General features: G+C 36.1%; 1 protein-coding gene and 1 long non-coding RNA gene across 2 annotated transcripts in view; one reads left to right on the top strand and one right to left on the bottom strand.

Annotated features, from left to right (window-relative positions):
- Positions 1–8,539, top strand: part of LOC118737433 (homeobox protein slou) — a 39,002-nt gene extending 30,463 nt beyond the window's left edge. Inside the window, exons 3-4 of the mRNA XM_036467920.1 lie at positions 5,084–5,367; positions 7,602–8,539. Coding sequence (XP_036323813.1) covers positions 5,084–5,367; positions 7,602–7,823 — 506 coding nt within the window. The 3' untranslated portion in view covers positions 7,824–8,539. The remainder of the gene's footprint in view (positions 1–5,083; positions 5,368–7,601) is intronic.
- The window catches only part of LOC118737438, a 481,479-nt gene that overhangs the window by 323,264 nt on the left and 136,645 nt on the right, over positions 1–21,570 (bottom strand). The window lies entirely within an intron of this gene.

Genomic DNA, 21,570 nt, shown 5'->3' with positions numbered 1-21,570 from the left:
CCATTATGTTGCACTCTTATATACATAGATATGTATGTATATGGATATGTGTGTTGCATGTGCACAATTTATACACCAAGTGCAGCGTGCGCTTATTCGCCATAGCCGATAAACTCTAATGAAAGGGACCAGTAAGGAGAAGGATATGTGGCCACTGCTAAGCTTTCTTCCCGCCGCCCCACTAATGTACAGTAGATACTATATAGTGTACGCTTGTTGTTGTTGTTGTTGATGCTGTGGTCACCGTTGTGTCCGTCAGCAAACCTTAAATATTAAATGAAGCGTCGATGTTAATTTTCTGATTAATTACCGCGATGTTATGTTTGTATGTATGTGTACCCCTTGCATACATACAGATGTATACAAGCAGAGTTGCATATCATGATGCTGTAGCAGGTTGTTGTTATTATTACAGCATGCACTCCAGCCGCCATGTTTGCACGTACGCGCATATTTTCGCCTGTTGTCTGTTGTATTTTGCATAGCCGCACGAACAGCGCGGTGAAAGCTGAAGTACTACATAGGTGAAAAGCGCTGTAATTTGCTTTGCTTTCACTGCACACTAATGTAAAGTAAACTCATCGGTGGTGTTTGCTGGCGCGTGTGTGTGTGTGTGTGTGTGTGTGTGTGTGTGTTGGTACGTGAGTGTTTATCTACTTTTAGGCGCTGCAGCTGATACCCACACTAACACCTAACCTAATTACATGCAAACATGGCCAATGATGTTGGCCAATTACCAGATTTGTTCATGCATTTTAGATTGAAAAACGAGTGCCAACGTCAGGAGGTGGCAAGTGTGAGAGCGCAAGGTTTTTTTCGGCCATGCTTTTTCGAAAGTAAAGGTGTAAGTAAGTGGAAAGTTTATGCACATACATACCTAATTATGTACTAAGTAGAAATAGAAAAATAAAGCACAAAGGTGTCCACCAGATAGACCGACAGCTTTATAGGCACAAACTCGCACCTCACGAAATTGTCACTTTGCCGCTTACGTGTATGAAGTCTATTAATCTTTAAGCAACCTATTTGGTCACACTTTGATTAGGGTTGACAGTTTAGCTTCGTCTTTTCCACTTCTCTCCTTTTACCGGCCGTGCCACTTTTCCAACGCTCAGCTTCAGCGCATCCTTTTTCGATTTGCCACGAATGAGCTGATTTGAGTCAATCCAATTTTCGGCGTATAATTTGCGCGCCCGTCTGCCACTGCCGTCCTCCTGCTGCGTATGCTTGAATGCACTCACACACAAAGTGGCTTAGTTGGTAGCCGAGAAAATTGTCTGCTGTGGTTGTTTGGTAGTTAGCAGTAAAGGGTTGTGCGACGCCTTTGGGCGTTTCATACCAGATTGTCAGTTTGTTTTGGCGGTTTAAATTGTTTTGTCGTGTAGTTAATTTGTTAACACGAAAAGTTTTCGAACACAAATTTTGCATTTTTTTTTTACTCCTGGCAAGGCGGGCAAAAAAAAGTGGTAAGATAAAGGAGTGGTCGCACTTTTAAGGTGGATTAGCGGCGGTTTTACGAAGGTTTACATTTTACATGCCTTTGGAGTATTTTTTTAACACATTAATCACTATGGTGTAATTAAGACTTAAATGTAATACAGGGAGTTAAGTAAGTCAGGTAAAAACTAAAGAAGGCATTAACCCGACGTAGATTCCCGCATCACTCTCGCATAGAAAGAAACTTTATCTAATCTTCGGTTAGGCGCAATAAAAGCTGACTTATAATTAGCCAAAATGAAGAAATTCATTTTTACCGCTAATGCTGTCAATATGATTTCTCAACTTTTCTGCCGTTTTCACGGTTAAGTGTAGCAGTAGGAAACGCATTCTACTAAATTTTTTTTTCTGCATATAGCTACATAGTTCATAGCACGGATGTGATATTAATATACATATAAACTTCGCGCACTCCCTGAGCAGTGTTGCCAGATTATACAGATTAAATAACACTGCATAAAATGGGTTTCAAATGGAAAGTTCCAGAAAAAATTCCCAATTCGGAATATTTTTGAATAGGCTTGCCTCCTATTTTCTTTTTGCTCGGTTTTTTTGGAATTATTCAGGAGAGACAAAAAATCGATGTTGTTTCGTATTACCTGCCGTTCTGCATCAAAAACTACATTTAAAAAAAAAATGGACTTGTCAACTTGTCACCTTTACGTGGCGAAATGTTTTTACTCCGAGTTGTTTTTGTGCCAAATTTTAACAAAAACGTTATTTTTGTTGGTTTTCCTACATTCCTCATCCTCTCCTCATATTTAGGCATATTTATTAAAAATAAAAATGAAAATCAAATACCCAATGCACATATGGGGACAAAACATTTACCATTTAACCCGCTGGCTTATCGTAACCAGTAAGTTAAACCCATTTACAACCACACTTATAAAATCAGTTATAAGCAATCAGAAATTGCTAAAACTAATTAACTTTAGCAATTTCATGACATGTACAACGTAATAAAGTTTCATATGGTCTTCATATAGCCTTCCATCATCATAACCGATTCATATTAATCGCAAATAATTAGGACAAGTAATTAATATTATGAATACACGTATGTATGTACATGTGTACAAACATACATATATAAGGGTAGAACAAAAATGCACTGGAAAATCAACTTTTAGGAATTTTCCTGCTGCCGCCCCCTAGACAGATTCGATTCCCACTCTGAACAATTTCTATAAATTATTTTTATTTTTGTTTTTAATTATTCTTTTGATTATATTTTTTATTTTATTTTTTATGGTATTTCATGTCAATTAAATTTTTTTCTGGCCCATTTTTTAAAGACTTCAACTATAATTGCATTAAAAAAATAAGTGTCTTATTAAAAGAAGGATCTAAAAAAATCAAAACAAATTTGCAGGCCGTACAAGAAAATAAATAGAACAAGTGTGGCATCCGCGACCGTGAAAGTACTACAGCTCTGTAAGACCCAGGTTCGCTCCCCACACCGAGTAATTCCTAAAAATAAATACTATTTTTTTATTTGCTTCTCTGATTAAATTTTTAACTTTTTAATTTAAGTTTATTTTTGCGGTATTTCACCTAATTATTTCAAGTTAATTAAATTTTGTATGGTATATTTTTTTTAAAAAGAATCACAACTATAATTTCATTAAGTATTAATCATCTAATAATTGAAAGATCTAAAAACAAACTTTAAACTAATTTTGCAGGGCGTAAGTCCGGATTAACGTTGCCTACAAACGATTATGTTTATGAGAATAGCAGTTTTGAAATATTCGTTGATAAAAATTTTAATTTTGACATGCATCATTATTTTATGTTTAAGGAGCTCTAAAGCGAAATATTCTTATTTCATAAAAATATTGGGTTTTAAGGATTTTATAGCAATTCTAAGAGAGATTTTATTTCGCCATCTACAATACAGTGTAATCTCTTTTAACGGACATCTCTAATAGACGTACACTTCCTTTGTGTTAAGTATATTTGACGGAAGAAATTAGTCTCTCCGGAGAGGACTCTCTGACAGGATAGTTTTTTTTTTTATAAAATTGGAACAAAAGCCTCTCTTGCGCGAGCGCGACCTTCTTATCAACGAACATTAGAAGCTCTTTGTATAACCAAACCAAACAAAAACCTCTCTTTGGCGGACGCGAACTCCTTATGGGCAGAGAAAATAAGAGCTCGAAGATAATATAAATATTGTGAACTACCCTAATGAACATACGTATGTAGGTATAAGTTTCGTCCTCGAATACATTATCTAAATTTCTAATATTATGTGAATCTATTTGCTGATTATTGCTTATCAATAATTAAAGAAATTAATTATCAACATGTCTACTTATACACACATACATACATACTTGCATACATATTTACTTAGTACATCTACTTAATTGCAATCAAGTTATTAATTTTATTTGTAAACAATACGCAATGCAGTCACAATGCATAATAGGTATTCTGCAAAGCAAGAAATCGTTACATTTGTTATATATGTACATATATCGTGGCATACAACTACGCATACACATATGTATATGTATATGTATGCACTCAACATATATGTGAGTGTTCATTATGCGTAAAGCAAGCAGTTAACAACAACCCTGATCGACAGGAATTTTCGTTACGAAAGCATCGATGATTTCCGATTAATTGAAAGACGCCCAAACGGAAGTGGCCAGATGCACTGGATGAGCAATGAATGAGCAACACCCACTCACACACCAACCCACATGCATACATACATTCGAGGTGTATGGCATAGTAAAAGCGTTTTAATTGAATTTTGATTGGCACATTCTGGTATTGCGAATGATCTCGAAAAGTAACTGTTATGGATGCGCACTTTAACGCACACACGGCTACACATTGACAAACATGGGTGGCCGTTCTTACATACATACATATGTATGTGGCGATTGATAGCGGAATATACGCTCTATAGCACATATGCGGGTGTCTATTGTATGTGCTATCTATGTAAAAACTTTCGCACACACTCTTGTGTTAGCATTTCGTAAAGGAGTTTGTGTGCTTGCACATTTGTATTTGTTTGTATTGGTTTTTCCAATTAATTCTGTAATGCTGTAGCTGTATGTATCTCTTACATTTGCTTGTTTTGCTATCAGTGCGATTGTTTTCTTGTTTTCTTGATTTTTGTTTTTGATTTTGCTGTCTGTCGGAGAAAACACTTTTATGTTATTGTTGTCTTTGAGCTTGGCGCGTCGGTGATTGATTTCATCAAATGACCATTTCGGATTACGGCATTTTACCTTCATCAAATGCAGCGTCACCAAGTTAGTAGCAAGGATAATACGCGACCAAAGTGAAGTATGTATGTATGTACATGCATATGTATGCGCGTATGTTTGTAGATGGCGTGAATGATTGATGGTTTCCAAATGCTGAATGCCATTCAAAATGTTAATTGTTTCGTTTATACGATTTGCAACGATTTTGGGCTTTCTATTTTCAGTTTTTCCAGTTATTTTATTTTTTAAGTTCTTCAGCCATATACTCGCACTTCATATCCCCTTTTTTCTAACATATCTCTTAGAAGTTTCTCGTCCTCATTTTCTTTCTATTTCTCCTTTTTTTACAGCCCACGACCTCAATGACATGGACCAGGATGACATGTGCGATGATGGCATGAGCAGCGACATTGATGACCATGCCAGCGAAACGGATTCGAAGAAGGGTGGCAGTCGAAATGGCGATGGCAAATCTCAAGGCGGCAGTGGTGGCGGCTCAAAGCCGCGGCGCGCGCGTACCGCTTTTACCTATGAACAGTTGGTATCGCTGGAGAATAAATTCAAGACTACACGGTACTTGAGCGTTTGCGAGCGACTAAATTTGGCGCTGAGTCTCAGTCTCACAGAAACACAGGTGGGTAGTTGCGGAAGATTAATGAAATAAATATTAGAAAGCAGCTAAATACATCGAAGTTTTGCAGTACATATTTGCAAAGTTATAAGTTATTATGTACATAGTATACACTCGTTGTATTATGGGCCTAAATGTTCTTAAAAGGGCCATTTGAGACTACACAAATATAACTTTTTTTTGCACAGAATGAAAAAGAGTGAAAAAATACCTTTCTACTGAGACCCTATAAATCTAAATTAGAATAGTTATTAAGGTTTATGGTAAATCAATCTTTGAAAAAAGTGAAAAACAGCATCAAAAATCTCAACGTTGAAAAGATTTTTAAATATTTTTATACAAATTTTTTAAGCTTAATCTGTTCTGTCATCTGAGGGGATTTTTTTCAAAAAGTTCTTGAAGAAACTATTTTTATTAATAAAAAACTCCATTTTTGGAGGTATGGAGGTTTTCAAATCGGTCCAGCGAAATTCTTAAATTTATTCGAAATATTTTGATGGACGTCATGATAGTTTTAAAATGACTTTGAACCTTTAGTGGTATGACTAACTCAATATGGAATTGATTACGGTTAATTTCTTTGGTGCACAAGTACGGGAAAGTCTTGAAAATGTCAATTGAAAATTTTATCCTTGAACACCCTTAAAAATTTGTAATACTTGTTTTTGAAAAAATTAAATATTAAAGACATTTATACACGAGCACATCCTCGAATTTCGTTCTTCCTTATTTATTAAGAGTTGTTTCCAGCTCTCAAGAAAAATTAAATATTCAAATACAATGACGCACAAGAAATGGAAAAGAAATTTTCTGTTATCAAAGTTTCCTGAATCGGCTTGCAGCTCTCAAGATAAAAATGCTCGTATATTTATTTCTTCAAGAAAATTTATAGCAAAAGCAAAGTGTGTTTTCAGATATAAATAATCAAAAATATTTCTTGGGAGCTGGATTGTAAGCTTTAGCTTAAAAAATAAAAATATTTAAAAGGGCTTTTTCATTATCTCTTTTTCCTTATGAAACACATTTTTAAATTTCAAAGAATATTCTCTTTCATTTGGTGCCCATACTTTTATTCCACAAAGCACTGAATTTTTAAAGTAATTTTTTGAAGTAATCATATCTTTGAAATTTCAAAGTGTTTAAAAATATACAAATTCTTAATAAAATAAAATCCCACTGCACATAGTACTATCTCAAATAACAACTTCAGCGTCATCTAGCTAGTTTATTTTTGTCCAGAAAAATTGTCTTCGAACTTAAGGAAAAAAGTTTCCGATTATGAGCCAAATCGGATTATAAATATTTTTGCAAATAGTTCAATTACATCGCCACCAAGCGGAGTTTTAGGTCGTAATTGAAAATCAACTCAAAAAAGTTCTACTGCTTCAAAAAACGGAAAAAATCGAGTAAAGTCGTTCGAAGGATTTACGCTGAGGCCGCAGCTTTTTGCTAACGAGCTCAATTCCCCTAGTTTTCTTTCAAGCCTCACGCTTCTCACTATTGTGCACCTCCCAGATACGATAATCTCTATATCACCGGGTACGCGCGAGGCTTTACCCCATCCCTATTGAGTCTTAGTAGAATAATATTCAGTCGATGTAATATCGATGTAAAATTGCAGGAAATACGGCTCAAGATCCTAAAATTTGTACGCTGAGTAGCTATTATTTAATTGCCCATCTTCCGCGCAATAATTTTGATGATTAAAAGCTTTTTATAAAAATTCATCTTCCGGTGGCAGTATAATTTCCGTGACAAAGACTTTTCGGATAAAGGAGTACAAACTTGATAATCCAGGCATAGGTAGTATGAAGGTTTTATTAATGTCTTGCTTGAATATGAGAAAAAGTTGTACTCATTGTAATGCAATTTTTTTACACACTCTACTTTCGATTCCGTTAGATTTACAGGGCATTTCTGGCTAAGTTAGTTGCAAGTTATTTGTAAGAGAATTGAGAGACAGTTTCAAAGATTTTGTTTATTCTGGCACGAAAGTCTTACTAAAGAAGCCCCTTTGCGAACTTGCATGATGAAAAGATTTTTGACAGAAAGCCTTGAATGCGTTCTAAATGGCGATATTAGTACTTGCATATATCATTTTGCTTGCGTGGCTCTACCAGTCGCAATGGACGAGTTCGAAAAATATTTTTTATTTTTATTTTTTTAACAAAAAAAATCTTTGCATATTCATATTCTTTTCAAAATTCTAAAATCTCAATGCCATTCCTCACTTTCAGGTCAAAATCTGGTTTCAAAATCGACGCACCAAATGGAAGAAACAAAATCCCGGCATGGATGTGAATAGTCCGACGATTCCTCCACCACCGGGGGCAGGTGGTTTCGGACCCGGCGCCTATGCCAGCAGCTTGCTTTATTCACACGCTGTGCCCTATCCGCCCTATGGACCTTACTTTCATCCGGCACTGGGTGCACATCACCTTAGTCATTCGCATTCATAAAATTGTAAGATGCAACAACGACTGTTGCAAATATTAGAAATGCGAAAATATCAAAAGCGTGAGGAGCACAACGAGACAAGGCTGGACAAATAAGGTAGAAATGTGGGAAGGAATTGTAAAAACTAATGAGAAATCTGTTATGATTTTTGAAAAGAAGTGGCCACGTTGCAGCGCAACCGAAACGAAACAATGATTTATGAGCCATTATCACTGTTGGAGTTTCGAATTGTTATTGCTATTGAATAACTTATCAAACCAAAACTGCATAGTGGAAGTTTTTTGGCTTTAAAGGCTTAAAAATGTGGTGAATTATTGTTTTACACACACACACACACACCACATAAATGCTGCAATTGTAAATTTTCACAATAAATTTTTATTTTATTTTTTATTTTTTGTATTTCCATGAAAACCATGACTTGAAATTTCAAAGTTTCTAATACATACATAAATAGTTAATTAATTGTAGGTATAGACAAGTGTGCAATGAATTTAAATGAATGGTGAATATAGTAATTGAATATACTATGTATGAACGTATGTCTGCATGTAAAATTAAGAAATTATCATGTATTTATGTAGATATGTATGTATGTAAAATCTTAAGTTTACTATTAGCACTGCTAATTCTGCTTTTATTCTTAGGCTGGCAAACAAAAACCAAAATATGAGTAAATTTAATGACTGCTATTATTTCAAAACGAAGCCAAAGAAAATCAAAATTATGATTACAAATTAAAAAAAAAATAAAATATGTAGAAGTATCATAAAAATTAAAATGATGTTTTATTAGAGTTATGAAAAGATTGGACGATTTGCATCTGAATTATACCTTTAAATGAGTAGCATATAGAAATGGTTAGGATTTCTTATTATTTCTGCTACATACATACAGGACCGTCGATAGAAAATCCAGACCCTGGTAAGTATGTGATCGGCCCACCCACAAAATAATTTTTTCCTTTTTCAACAAATTTTCAACGTTTTCACTACGTACTTGTACAGTGGTTTCTTTCGTAGTGAGTGGAGTATAATTCTTTCGTAAAAAAAGCTTCGTCTAAACAGGTGAAATGCTATGATATTAAATAATAAAATTAATCAAGTTTGAAAAATATTAAAATTTTTATTTTCCAACGTAATTTCTAGAAAAATGCAGGCCCCTTTGACAATTCGGGCCCTGTTGGAAACACCCCCGGCCCCCTCCCCTCTAGGCGGGCCTATATGCACATGTGGATAAATACTACCCAACCAAAGGAAAATTAGTTGCAAAACAACTCTAAACAGCTGGTAATCATTCCTCGATGCCATTGATATTACATATTTTTGGTAATAGAAAAACGCATTCAAATTTCATGAGTTCATAACTTTTCCTCACCAGTGTGACCAGCTAACATTTTTAAGCCTAGATTTTGCATTTAAGTAAATGCCATAGCCCCAGAACTTAAGACCCACCTTCGTGGCTTTTTTCTAGCCGTTCTTTAATTAAAATATTCGTACATTAATTCGGATTGGAACTTATAAAATAAGTAGTAATCATACTAAAAATTCTTAATATTTCAAAACTTATCTTTCAAAAATTACAAGGGCTGTGCAAAGTACCAAGTCTTTGGGAAAATTAATACATGTTTGCTTTTCTTAGGGCTTTGAAAAAATGAAATTTACTTTAAACTGTATTCTTTACTATTTGGTTTGTTGTCGTACTACCACTCTACTCTTATTATGCAGAAAAGCATCATCTCTCGTTGCTTGATGCCCCATGCCCATATGTATAATTAAAAAAAAATCGGGTTTTTCTTATCCTGAACCGCGTGTATTTTTGCACACCTTAAATTTATTTATTTATTATAAAATTTTACGCCACCTCCGAACTGCAAATGGATTTTATGAGAAGCTTTTCAAGGAAAAAAAAGCACTCGGAGTTTTACCAAAGGACTGCCAAGGGGCGACCATTTCCTATTTTTAGATATTACTTGGACCAGAGCTCGAACTCAAGTCCTAGTACGGATCCATAAACACCCGACTACAGCGGTTGTTTCAGCGGAACTTATCAAACTGAGTCATAGAACTTTTTGGTAGGGAATCAAGGACAAAAAAAAAATTGAGGCTGACAGCGGAGTAAGCGCTTTGGTAGCGGCAATGGAAGCTTGAAAATTGATATGATACTCTCTTCCATCCAGATACTCACAAATTGTCACAGAGTTATATTTCGTATATACTTTGCACATTCCCAGCCATGAATGCTGCCGCTGGAAGGCCTCTCTCCTTTGCGTCGAATCAAAACATGGCTCTGAGAAACATTGCTCCAGGAAAGATTAAACAGATTCGCTCTCATTAATATAAATTACGACATTGATGTAAAGCTAGAAGAAGTGATGGAAATATTTCTAAATAAGGGCTACCACCGCATCGGTTTCAATATCTACATTTGAAAGTGCTTATGTACATATGTATATGTATCAAAAATTATGTTTATGCTTAAGTAAGTGTTCTGAAAGTCCTCCGAGAGCAAGAAAACTTCGCCAATTGCCTCCCTCCTTTGTGAGGTTGCGCAGTTGTACATCCCGAGTGCAGACAGATCATACTTCACCTAGTTCTTCCATTGTGTTCGTAGGCGTCGATACTTTCGTAGTCCACCGATGGGTGGCCGAGTCGAAGGATCTTTTCTCGTCATGCATGCGTGCAGCATGCCCAAGCCAGCGCAATCGTTGTATTTGTATGCGCTTAACTAGTATTGTTTTTGCTGAAGAAATTTTAGGTACACTGAAAGCCTAATTAAGGCAACTTAACGTAACTTAACGGAACGAGAACTTGGAAAATCCAAATGAAACAGATTCGACATGGCATTACGTTACGTTAAGTTTCCGCTGTTCAATTACAAGCAACATCCATTTAAGAGAATGTCTAATAAAAGCCTATAAGTTACATTAAGTTGCCATAGTCAGACCTTAAGCCTGAATACTGGTATAATCCCAATAGCTCTCGGACTTATTTCGAAGACAAGAGGACTTCCTAACTAGCACCACTCACTCGCTTGTTAAAATCTAGCTAAAATCTCCTAAATAAACGCTAAAACTCCCGCTACTCATCGAATTCTAATTTTTCGCACTACGAAGAAAATAACACAGCTAGATCTAGTGGGAAAATCGCTAAAATGGCATCACTGCTTCTTCTTCGCCTTTGCAAGTAGTAGGTATAAGCGAGGTGTTGAGAGGCGTGCAACTGAACTCTTTATCATTAAAAGCCATGTCCTTCATTATGAAACTAATTACCAAGTCCTCTCTCTAAAAAGCAGTGGTATCTTCGCAAGCACTTTCCCGACTATCTATCCCGACTTCGCAAGTTCGCTTACATGGGCATTCTTTAACACGACACCCAGATCAGGGCTGTTACAATAATCGAATATGTCATGTGGCAGTCGACTTGCGAGCTTACTCACTTCTCTTTGTAAGGTAATGATGCTTCCTAGAACCGGGCGGTTTGAAAACGACTTTTTTGGGGTAGCGCGTTCGCTGTGATTCAAAGTGGTAGTTCCATCAAAGCTTAAAGTACGAGGTGACTTAAGCTTACCCCCCCCAGCTCAGCCTTTTACGAATATACATACATACATTCACATGCACATAAATGCATACATACATGCAATGCCATCAAGCAAATAACAACAATGACAATGAAGTGTGCAAATTGTATGACAACAAAAATAAGTCAAGTGAAAAATTTTAAATTTGGTCCTCATTGCGACAACAAAAACATTCAATTATGTGAAAGTGAACGGAATTTCTTAATCCGATTTGTGTTGCAGCCGCAGCCGCAGCCACAGCCACAGCCGCCACAGTCACAGTACGAGCAGCGGAAGGACAAAAGTACTCAAATGAAGTCCTGAATGTGATAAATGGCATATATGTACATATACATACCTACATGTGTATAAGTGAATAGACATATTTGTATGTGTGTGTGTGAACGCTCAGAGGTAATGCCACTTGCCTTTCCAGTTTTTTTTTCAGCTTTACACAACTTAACTTTTATTGCGATTTTATTATGTAAATATCTACCAATGTGCAACCTTCCTTCACTGCCTGAGTATGTGTATGGGTGTGTTTACACATGAGGAAACTAGAGCCACGCGTCGACTTGGTTTGGTGAGGACTAACGCTGATTGTCAACCGGCACTGCCGCTGACAGTCGGATTGTATGAAAATCCATCAAACAGACAACAAACAAAACAAAACCAAAGAAAAAAAGTTGGCATAAAAGCAACAACAATCACAAATAATAACAAAAAAAAAGTTATATTGTAAGAGGTGTTGAAAATCTGACGGCAGTCACATCTACGCATCAATTTGGCTGCAATGCAAACGAAAATTTCCGAATTGTAAATCTCTGCAGCCAGCAATAGGGGAATAAAATCTGCATATCCATTTCAGAAATCTCATCAAAATCTGAACTTTGTTTTTCAGCGCGGCTACCGCTGGATAACTGAGTACAGGGCGCTTATGATTATTATCTGCGTAGTCAGACGTAAAACAAAACGTAAAAACAAAGCAAAGGATACTATATAAAATTATATGTAAAATCACTGCCGCTACGCTGAGTAAATGTACAGTACCGGCCACAACCGGGACCTTTTTAATGGCGACAAAATTGCGCCGCAATAAATAAATGCATCTTTTCATATTTAAAAAAATATATATATGTATATGTAGATAACCTATAATAAAACCCAAAAAAATCAGAGTTACAAGATTTGTGTAAAATTTGGGAAAATTAAGCAAATTGCATTAAAATTTTAAGAATTTTATTATATACACTGGAGGCAGAAATAATAGACTCACTTTGTTTCGGCCAGTTTTTGCTATACTTCTTTAATGTTTTAATATTAAGCATTTTTTTTTTCTTGAAATTCTGTATAAAAAGTTTGAAATTTTTGGGGTTAAAGTTTGTTGAATTCACAACACTGACCACAAGTGTATGTTATATAAAAGAAAATGAGTAATGCCTTCATCGAAAAAAATTTTCAGAAATCAACGGCAAGTCTTCCGAAAAATGTTGCCTTGCACAAATACAAGAAGACGGCAATCAAAAGGCAACATTTTTTATAGAAAAGAAAACAACATAAGCTGTTTCAAACTTGGACTTAGTTGTACTACAAAACTCTATATACAAATTTATTCTAAAATACATATGTATGTAATAAAAACAACAATATTTTCATGAAAATTTGCATAGTCTAAGTTTGGTGGGCTTTTTGCAGGAACAATGTTTTTATATTTAATAAAAAAATTTGCAAAACTTTATTTATTTAGGACACAGCAAAATCATATCGCCTTTAATCAGCGGCGATTCTTTTATGGCCGTTACTGTATTAATGTATGTACATACTCACTACGCGTTGAGTTGCATCGATTGCTGACTCACACTAAAGCAACAATCGCAAGTGTACATAAGTGCAACAACTCATAACAGCGCTTTCGATTGCAGCAGAAAAAACAACAACATTTGTACTCGTCGAGACTCAACACTCGTCATTTGTCTAAAATTGAATTTTTCCGTTGCGAGACTTATTTGTATATTAGCGAAAATAATGTAAATGTATGTACATTAGAGTGGCCCAAAATTGTTTTCCTCCAACCACCCCCAGATCTAAAGAACATCAAAAATAAAAAAAATTAAAAGTTATCAAATTGAATTCTATGGGACTGAGAAATATTATTTTCTAATTTTTAGTCCATTTATAAAAGCGAAGTATTTAAAAAGTGTTTTTATGATAAATAAAATTAAATTTGCGATAGATATTAAAATAATTCAATTTACAGTGAAAAGAGAACAAAAGACTATGCAAGCAAAATAAAATGTGCTCACATTGAATATATACATACATATGTACATTAGACTGCATCACCAACAAAAGGTTGCGGTTTTTCCACCGGGATTACAAAACTTATTATATTCTAAGACGTCCACCAAAATATTTCGGCAAAATATTAACATTTAAGCGAGCTGGACTGATTTGAAAATACCTATAAAAATGGAGGAAAATACCTTTCCAATGATACCTCAGAAGTCTAAATCGGAAGAGTTTAGGTTCAGTTATTCAAGTTTTTCTTATACCAATCTTTGAAAAAAGTTAAAAAAAAACAGCATCAAAAATCTCATTATTACGATTTTTAATATTTCTATGTAAATTTTTTAAGCTTAAACCGTTTTGTCATTTGAGGGCATTTTTTCAAAAAACATCTTTAAGAAACTATTTTTATTCATAAAAAACTCCCTTTTTGGAGGTATTTTCAAATCGGTCCAGATCGCTTAACTCTTAACATTTTTCCGAAATATTATGGTGGACATCTAAAAATATAATAGATTTTAAAATTCCAATGGAAAAAAGTATCGATTCTTTTTTTGTATGGGGAGTGATGCAGTCTAATGTAAATATATGCATACAGCAGGATTTAATTTCATTTAAAGAAATGCCGTGTCGTCCATTTCCGCTGCTGCGTATGTAGTGCATATTTTTAGGCGCAATATTTAACTTCTTCTGGCGGGGTTACGTAAGGTCTCTAAACCGCTATAAACACCATTGCTTGGCGGTGAGCGGAGACAAGAGGACCCAACTAGGCTATTTAGATTGTTGTGTAGATGATACAAAACAACTAAGCTTAGTAAGTCAAAAATAACACTCACTCTAATTTATATGTATGTATTTATGTACATACATACGAGCCCAGTAAGGGCCAATTTCACAGTGCGTAGTTAACTCAGAAACGGCAGTTAACTAGAGATTTTCAGTACAAAAATCTGTAGTTAACTGCCGATTCTGAGTTAGCTACGCACTGTGAAATTGGCCCTAAGACCCTATCTGTTAACTAATGCGTTATATACGCCTAGTACTACAAAAAGTTTGTGTGAGAAATTCAAAAACTTTCCATCATTTTAAATAGGCCTCCTGGAGAAATCTAACGCATAATCGTTTCAAGTGTGAGTAGTTTTCTCTTTCTTTCAATGGAATTCGCTATTATATTATACTATATGTAGTTGTCTCTTTTCAATCAAATATTATTATGCGATTAATAACATGTTATATAACGTAAAGAATGGCATATGGATATCGCTAATATGCAAATATGTTGGTTTTTATTGACAATTTTTGTAAGTGTATTGGAGAATGCGTTAGGTCGTTCTTGCTGGGAGTGTACAAAGTGTCGTTTTAATAATTAATTAAATCTGTACCTTTTATGTATTTATGTATTATGTTTTAATCTGTTACTGAAGCACTTTGCAATTAGTTATACAAATCCTATTTGCAAGCTCAGTGGAATTTCATTAAGTATACATGTGTGTCCCTTTCATGTGTATACATAGGTACATATGTGTATATGAATGTATTGTAATATTACAGCAACCTCGAGTTTTGTAGTTAAAAAATTTACATTTATGGTCTCCTTTTACAACCACCACCGTGCATTTGTGAGGAGGTGTTCAAAACTTTTAAGAATAAATATTTTTATGAGTAGAAAGTTCTAAGATAAAATAAATAATGCTGCCACTGTAAGCCAGGTTATCATTATCGTAGTCGAAAAAAATGTTTTTTAGTCGATTTTTGTAGATGTTGCCAAATACATAGAGATGTAACTCAAAATTTACGTTTTTGGAGATTTCATTATGCAAATAATAAGCTTGATGAGTAGAATATGTTTAGTCTAACAGATAACAAAATTTCCCAAATATGGCGAAGATATTCTCCTTTTCATCTGTCACAAAATTGAAATTTTGAAATACTTCGTTATATTATTAAGCGTGCGATATGTACAAATGTAGTTAGATACAAATTCTTTATACCAGAGCCGATCAGAGCCAGAGATGATAAAGCTTTAACTCAGAGCGCGTACGTAATGGGATGTTTTTTGGTCGGGACTAGGGATGTGCCAGGTATCCAGTAGATATCCGAAATCCGGCTTATCCGGTATTTTTACTGTTGTCCTGGACTATCTGGCTGGATACTGACTAAAATTCGGCCGGGATTCCGGATTCCGATCATAGAAAATTCTATTTAAAAATCAAGTTCAGATTTTTTTGTTAATTTCTTTAATAAAATTTAATTGTGTCTAATTAGTAATTAAGAGTTAAAAATTGATATATTTTTCATTATGAAAAGAAGCATTTCAACATTGCCGGTCAAGAAGCTATCTCTATTTTCAACATAAATGCCACCCGATGTATTGAAAAATCTTTTTGGGGTCACTGGGAAGATGGTACGCAGAGATACTTTATTGCCAGTGTAAACAAATTTGGAAATTCTTTGCGACTATAAAAATAATAGTAGGGGGTTTCACATTTGTTAGTGTTTGGCCGAGCTTCTCCTACGATTTAAGGCGTGGGCATTAATGTTGTCACACAAGGGGAGCGAGCTGTTTTCATAGCAGAAATACATACACTCGCCATTGCCATTTTCATCACATTTTAAAATCAGAAAAATCAATGATGCGTTTTTTCTTAGCGGAGTTCATTGTTGTTTAGCTTTTATCTTTGACGTTTTCCTCTATTTACCAAAAATCGATAAAACCGCGTTGCAGACGGAGAAGTTATCTTTTTAATACAAGATTATATCATAACTTGGATTTCAGAGGAGAAATTTTGTATTCTTAATTACATACGTTTTGGATAGTTCAGCTCGAAAAAGCAGATAATTTAGCTAACCAAAAAAAAAACGAATACAACAATATTGTGAAATTTATTAAGGGCAGCAGTCTACCGGATATCCGAATCCGGCTCTTATTTTTTACCGGATATCCGGAATCTGGTTATCCGGCAAAATCTCTATTCGGCACATCCCTAGTCGTGACAGTTTCAAAAATAATTATAACGCTTTATATGGGCACAGCGTAAAGCACTCTCTGATCGCCACTGTGTGGTGAGAAAGAGCTTTTGTACTGTATGTGTCCATAACCAGATAGATATAAAAAAGCTTTAAAAGGCTTTTTTCCCGCGGGATATCTGACTGGATCATAACGAACTTTTACTGTGTGTGCGTCAACATAAAATCTACAGTAAGCTTTGGAAATCCTCTCCCGCAGCATATGTTTTTATAAGGCAATTACGACCAGAGGGAGCTTTACCCTTATGCCCATTATATGAATGCGCAAAGAGTAAAAGCTCAGCATTTCAGACAAGTGGGTCAAACCGATTAAATCAGAGCAGTGACGAACAGAAAGAGCTTTCACACTGTTCGCTTCCACATAAAACACTTTAACAAGCTTCCCCCCCCCGGAGCAGTTATGGCCTGAAGGAGCTTTAGTCCTATGTCTGTCTACACAAGTCAAGACCAAAGTTCGGGGGTAGTGCATTAAATTTTCACTTCGCACTTAATGCGAGTATATTGGGTGAAATTAGATTGTTCACTATTTACCGCCGAAAGAAGAACTGGTGTCAAGAAGCTGCAAAAAAAAAGGATGCCGCCTACATGGCTAAGCTACGATCGGGTGCAACTATAAGGAACTGAAGAGAGAAGCGACACATATTTGCCGCAATAAGAAGAGAGAGGCCGAAATACGTGAGTGCGAAGAGCTTAAAATGCTGGTCGACAGGAAAGGCGCTCGAAAATTTTCCAAAAAAATTGCCGACGTACGGAAGGTTTGAAGACCAGGGCGAACTCTTGCAAGAACAACAATGGCGACCTAATGACTGACGTCCAAAACCTACCTAAATTATGGAGGTAATGTTTTTCCACCCTATTGAATGGTAGCAGCATTAAAAGTTGTGGAGAAGACGAACCGGAGTTCCCAGTCGATGATGAGGGAGTCGATGTTCCCCCCACCTGACTATGATGAGGTACGAATCGCAATAATGCGGCTGAAAAACAACAAAGCTGCAGGTGCTTCCAGTCTGCCATCCGAGCTATTAAAGTACGGCGGTGAGGAGCTGATAAAGTGCATATGCCAACTCTTATGCAAAATATGGTCTGATGAACGCTGGCCCGACGAGATGACAACGTCTTATCGAGTGCATTGTGTGAAAGACTGAAGCCCACCGTCAATGGACGGATTGGGCCTTATCAGTGTGGTTTTAGACCTGGCAAATCCCCCATCGATCAGGTATTCACAATACGTCAAATCTTGGAAACGGAGCTTGGAAACAATATGTACCTACAACTCCAACATATGTACATATGTATGTAGGTAAGGAAAAATATGCTTCAATAGGCTGAATAAAATTTTTTATGAGGAAACATCTTAGCTCTTGGTATATTTCCTTAACCCAGCAGAAAATTGCTAATTGCTTCTTGTCTAAACATTTCAATTCGGGATCTGTTAAAGAGGATTTCGGGACTAGTTCACGATTATTTAAGGTCCATTTTGGGACTAGTTCTGAAAACTTACGCGACTAGTTTGGAACTATTTAGGGATTGTTTTGGGATTAGTCCGGGACCTATTTGGGACTAATAAGATACCATGTCTGGACCGTTTCAAGACTTGTTCGATATTTTTTCGGAAAATTTTGTATCTAGTTCGGGATCGTTTCGAAGTATTTCGAAACAAATCAGGAAATAATCTTGGAATATTAATGAACTATTGTCACGCATATTTTCGCTATTAGATTGTTAATTTTAGTGTAATTTTTTTCATTAGTGCATTTTTAGGCTGATCTTTTGAAATTCACCACTTAACATCAAAAGGGAAAACTTTTGCTGTATCACTAGCAATTAGTGTTAACCGAAACTTTAGTACATTAACCCAACACTTACCGAGACAAAAAAATTTGCTAGATAAGCTTTTTAAAGCTTTCTATATATTTTAGATGAACGCACAAAGGGGGAAAGCTCTCTCGGAGATGCACTGATGTAGCTTCTACAGTGCAGAGTGTTGATATCAGAACGGCGATAATCATTGGAGCTCTTACTCGGCGTCCAGATATGTAAAATCTTTAAAAAGTCTCTTCGAGGAATTGGTCGTAGCCTAAACAGAGAAAGCTTTTACTTTGTACATGCTCATAAAAAATCTATAATATGTTCCCAAATTCGAGTTATAGTTGTTGAAACAACCCCGTAACCCAGAAACCTTTTAACAAACACGCTACTTTTACTCATTTCAGACACTCTCCCACTACAGGTTTGGCCGTAATTGACTGTATCCTCAGCTTTTGCATATGTATTTCCACAAAAAAACTACTCTCATAAAAAGTCGGCATATACAAATGTATACATATATTGAAGTATGCAGTACGAATGGAAGGAGAATGAGAAATGAGTGTATTCAAGCGCAAAAAGGACTAATCCCATATCCAAGACAATTGCTTTCCAATTTGCCCGTCAACTAAGCAGAGTGACGAGTATCTTATTTATGCACATTGCGCCGTAAATACCACCCACACACCAACACGCGCGCATACCACTTCCCACCGATTATGCTCACTTTCATTCCCTGCTATTCCCTTCCCCTGCCTTCTCTTCACGGACTCATCTGCGACACAATTAAGTTGTTTATGCGAGTGTTACTACCGGATTCACGCTTGTCGTTTTTTTTTTTTTGCATTTTTTACGAGACATACTCGTAGCGCTGGAAGATGAAGCGACCGACATGTCGGGCGCAGAGGGTGATGAACCTTTTCGCTCGCTCGAATTGCTGCAGATTACGCATTCGAGCCAAGCGACGTGCACGCTGAACTAAATACAGCAAAGCAAGCTCGCGCGTATGTGTGTGTGTATACCTATGTGTGTGTTAATGTATGCGATTGTAAGCGTAAATATGTGTGCAAGTTGCTCCTTCATCATCTGCATCATTGACTTTGCTCGAAGCTCCTCCGCTCAATTCCACTGGCTTTGGCTTCTGCTGTTCTCATAGTAATTGTTGTCACTGTTCTGGCTGCTGTTGCCGTTGTTGTCGCTGTATTTGGTGGCATGCAATTTTATGAGCGTATTTAGTTTGGTAGTTATCGCCAGGATTTATCGGAAGTTATTGTGTTTGTTTAATTGAATTTGGATTGCATAAGCAGCGGCGACAATTTTCGACTGCTCGCCCACTTTGAACTGATAATGCCAGACTTATTTACTTAACGAAAAAGGATGGCAAGCAAGCGCGCCGGAAAGCAAAATAGAAATTCAGCGGAAAACCAGGAAAGAGGAGATGGGAAGTGAAGTGAAGAGGGAGGATAATAATAAGTTGGCAAAATAATTATTTCGTAAAGTTCTAAGCTGACACAGTTGAAATGGAATCTAATTGCTAGTGTGAGATAGCGCATGTGAAGGCGATTTGTTTTACATACTTCATTTAATTTTTATTGATGTCGAATGCAGAGGAATCGACTTAAGTACTTACTTGTATGAGCCAGAGATGTTCATGGTAAGATTCAAGTCGATGTATGTAGGTATGTACAGTATCGGACAAAACATTTGCAACTGAAATATAATAATGTGAATACTGTCGATTGCAAAGCAGTTAAATGTCTGAAACCTTTTAATTGTATTTTATTTGAAACAATGTAAGTTTGTTTTTGCAAACAAAAACGATTTATTCAAATTTCACAGTTAGTTTCTTAAATGTAAATAAAAAAATGCTACAACACCCATATTCAGTGAGACAAAACAATTGCAACTCAACGAAAGCGGTACATTATTTTGAGTAAGGCAAAAGAAAAACTTAATATTTCGTGGCAAATCCATGGCTATCAATAACTGCCTTGCACCGCCTCGGCATCGACGCTATCAAGTTATCGACGATGGTCTGAGGAATATTTTTCCACGCATCCAGGACTCTTTGGAAAAATTGGTCAGCATTTGCTACATTACTGCGATCAATCCTCTTTTTTACTATTTCCCATAAGTTTTCTATAGGGTTAAGGTCTGGGGATTGCGGGGGCCACTCCATTACGTCCACTTTATTCCTCTGGAACCACGATTTTAGGACCTTTGCTGTATGCTTCGGGTCGTTGTCCTGTTGGAAGATCCACTTTAGTGGCATTTCCCACTCGGCATGTGGCAGCATTACGGATTCCATAATGTCTCTGTAAACATACTGATCCATTGTACCATTAATACGATGAAGCGGCCCCAAACCAGAAGCGGAAAAGCATCCCCAGACCATAACATAGCCACTATGTTTGACTGTTTTGACACAGTATGATTTTTGAAGACGTTTGTTTCGTGGACGTCGAACGTAGCACACACCATCACTTCCTACCAAATTAAATTTGGACTCGTCGCTGAAAAGTACAGTTTTCCACTTGCTTACCGGCCAGTTTATGTGATCAATAGCGAACTGCAATCGTTTTTGCTGATTACGTTTACTAATAAGCGGTTTCCTTGCGGGTCGGTAAGTACGCAAATCAGCGGCAGCCAGGCGACGAGTGACAGTTCTTGAACAGATTGGTAACCCAAGCTCTTTTACCAATTGCGGAGCACTTTTAAACGGAAATTTATTTACCTCTCTCACAATCGCAATGTCAGTTTTATGGTCAGTTTTTTTTGGTCGGCCTCCACGATGTATTACTGCGGCTGTTTTGTTTTTTATAAAGTTCGAAATAATTCGTGAAACTGATGATTTATGAATATCAAATTTTATGGAAATGTCTTTCTGAGAAGTTCCGTTATTATAGTCATCAATAACACGCGCGCGCAGTGCTTCGCCGAATTTGTTTGGAGCCATAACTTACTTTATGAAATTTCGCAAATAAACGGTGTTGTCGCAAAAAATATCTGTGCACAAATGAGTTTCAGCAAATATCTCTATCAAAGTAAACTAAATGCAGTTATAAAACGAAA

The sequence above is a fragment of the Rhagoletis pomonella genome, unplaced genomic scaffold, assembly GCF_013731165.1.
Source record: "Rhagoletis pomonella isolate Grant_MI unplaced genomic scaffold, Rhpom_1.0 Rhpom_scaffold_00004, whole genome shotgun sequence".
Taxonomy (NCBI): Eukaryota; Metazoa; Arthropoda; class Insecta; order Diptera; family Tephritidae; genus Rhagoletis; species Rhagoletis pomonella.
The sequence above is the reverse complement of the archived record's forward strand: the minus strand, read 5'-3'. Positions and strand labels throughout refer to the sequence as shown.